This window comes from Bremia lactucae, linkage group LG2, assembly GCF_004359215.1.
Source record: "Bremia lactucae strain SF5 linkage group LG2, whole genome shotgun sequence".
Taxonomy (NCBI): Eukaryota; Oomycota; class Peronosporomycetes; order Peronosporales; family Peronosporaceae; genus Bremia; species Bremia lactucae.
This window is the reverse complement of record NC_090611.1, coordinates 2774079-2776306: the sequence shown is the minus strand read 5'-3', so window position 1 is coordinate 2776306 and position 2228 is coordinate 2774079. Positions and strand designations below refer to the sequence as shown.

General features: G+C 40.2%; 2 protein-coding genes across 2 annotated transcripts; both read left to right on the top strand.

Annotated features, from left to right (window-relative positions):
- Positions 1-724: 724 nt before the first annotated feature.
- Positions 725-937, top strand: CCR75_002767 (uncharacterized protein; the record flags this gene model as incomplete). The annotated part of the gene is made up of 1 exon (XM_067960864.1): positions 725-937. One exon carries the CDS (start codon positions 725-727, stop codon positions 935-937), a length of 213 nt encoding a protein of 70 aa, XP_067821720.1.
- An 80-nt stretch (positions 938-1017) lies between these two features.
- CCR75_002768 (uncharacterized protein) lies at positions 1018-1334 on the top strand. Its single transcript, XM_067960865.1, has 2 exons — positions 1018-1067; positions 1121-1334. The coding sequence occupies exons 1-2, from the start codon at positions 1039-1041 to the stop codon at positions 1164-1166; spliced, it is 75 nt and encodes a 24-aa protein (XP_067821721.1). The 5' UTR covers positions 1018-1038; the 3' UTR covers positions 1167-1334.
- Positions 1335-2228: the final 894 nt, after the last annotated feature.

The following is a 2228-nucleotide window of genomic DNA, read 5'->3' as shown; positions in this document are numbered from 1 at the left end:
GCTAGAAACAAATTGGATATACCTGAGTCACACACGACTCGATTCGCTGCAGATGCACGCATCGATGAGGACACCTTGTTTAAAGATAGATACACAGGAACCGCAACGTTAAGTTCCGAAGATTGGTACGATTATGCATCTGACGATGGCGATAAGATGTCAGGTACTGATTGTGGTTAGAATGATGTCGTCTGACGTTTCGTCAGACGATGACTGCAGTGATGATGCTATGAATAATACGTTAGCTACGGGTGCTACATCACCATATATTTTTTATTTCTCTTTGCTGCATGGTTTGCACCAAGTTGGTGCAAACCATGCAGCAAAGAAAAATAAAAAAAATATGTAAGCAAAGAGATTAATCATGTGACGATACAACATGATGATGAATCAAACTATGTGGTAGAGCAGAATGAGGAATTTTCGGACATCGATGGAACTAACGAACAAGAACTAAAAACAGATGAAGGGACAGATATGGAAAAATCTATGGATCTTTGACCAGGCACTGGCTGTGCTTATAGTGCAGATCTATTCAATCAAAAACAAAATTTTGATTTGATAAGAATGAGGGAGGTGGAGAAAGTAAACCCATAGAAGATCAGCTATCGCAGCATAATGAAATTGACCAAATAGATTAAATGGATGTTGTTGCGATTGTAGATTCTAAACAACAAATCGTGGGACTCGAGACGAAGCTCAAAACCTATATGACGTGTCAGACATGGAGCAAACACCGAAAGCATTGCATCAACGCAAGCGAGTCAAAATTGCCCCAAAATACCTTGATGATTACTACGCGAATGCCACACTGATAACAAGCGATCAAGCGATGAAAAAGTGGCACGAAGATGATGTCAAGATGCCGCATAATTATGATGAAGCTTTAAAGTCACGCAATCACAAGAATTGCTTCCTGGAGTGGAGAAATCCATGATAATGGGGTGCTATTAGAGATACTAAGAGCTACTATATCAGAGAAGACGTGAATGATTTGAACCATATGGCGATTTCAAGTTAAAACCGACACTGACGGACATGTTATACGCTTTCGTCCTCGCCTCGTGGTACTTGGAAATCATCGGCTATCACGAAACATTTTCAACAAAAGCTAGGATAGCCTCTTTTCGGCTACCACTGGGCCTGTCAGCAAAGTTGTCTATTAAAATTATACGAAGGTGATTTCTCTACGACACATTTGAATGCACATTTGAATTTAAAACAATATGTGAACAATATCCCTGGCTTTCCATGTAACTCAGGGACAGTATGGATGGTAGACAAAGCACTGTATAGCTTTCATCAATCTAAAAGAGAATGGAACGAGGAACTCGACGTGTTCCTCAAGAATAATGATTACACTGCTACTCGGACTGCACCATGCTTATAAAGGAGGGTACATGTAACGGAGCACTGCGACTTGTACTGTTTCAGTACAAGTCCACTTCACACTGCTTCAGATGTGAGTGGTGCCTCTCGTTAGGTGACGTACACTGTACGTATAGAGGAAGACTTCTCTTAAGACAAGTTAACGTAAGAGGGTAAAATGAAAACTGTATTAATATAGTTAAGTGTCTTGTTAATCTATCTTTGTAAATGTTGTCTTAACTATAAACTAATACTAAACATGTAAATGAATTCTTATCTATCTTATCTCGTAACTCTCTTTGATTACTTCTACAGCTGATTAGTCTGCGGAATAAATAGACATAATGGTCTATACCTATTTATGGATAAGAATTCAGGAAATTACTATTTAAAGTAATTTCCTCCAAATATTATCTACCTTTTGGATAATATTAATTAACAATCTTTTATTGTTAATTTCATGTAACGATACACCCCGTTACATCACCCCTCCCTTAAACGACAATCACTCTGAATGTCATTAGGTGGAGTGGTCGCTAAATGACCACTTAATTTTTAAAATGATTTTGATTGGTCAGATCCATCATTTTAAATTCCATCGCATGAAGGAACAATTCATGCGGGGTGAGGATAGTGTTGAACCTTCGGCTGCGGTTCGTGCAGCCGCGGGTGACGCATTGTTATCTCTTGCGGTAGACGTTCCGTCTACCGTAGTGTCTTCCACTCGCACAACACTTGGTGTTGCGAGTGCACGTGGTGATTCACCACGTGAGTACGACCCCTCTTTAGAGGTCGATTATGAGTGCGAGTCGGACGAAATGGCCGACTCGGGGAGGATGGAACAGTCGCCTGATACCCGT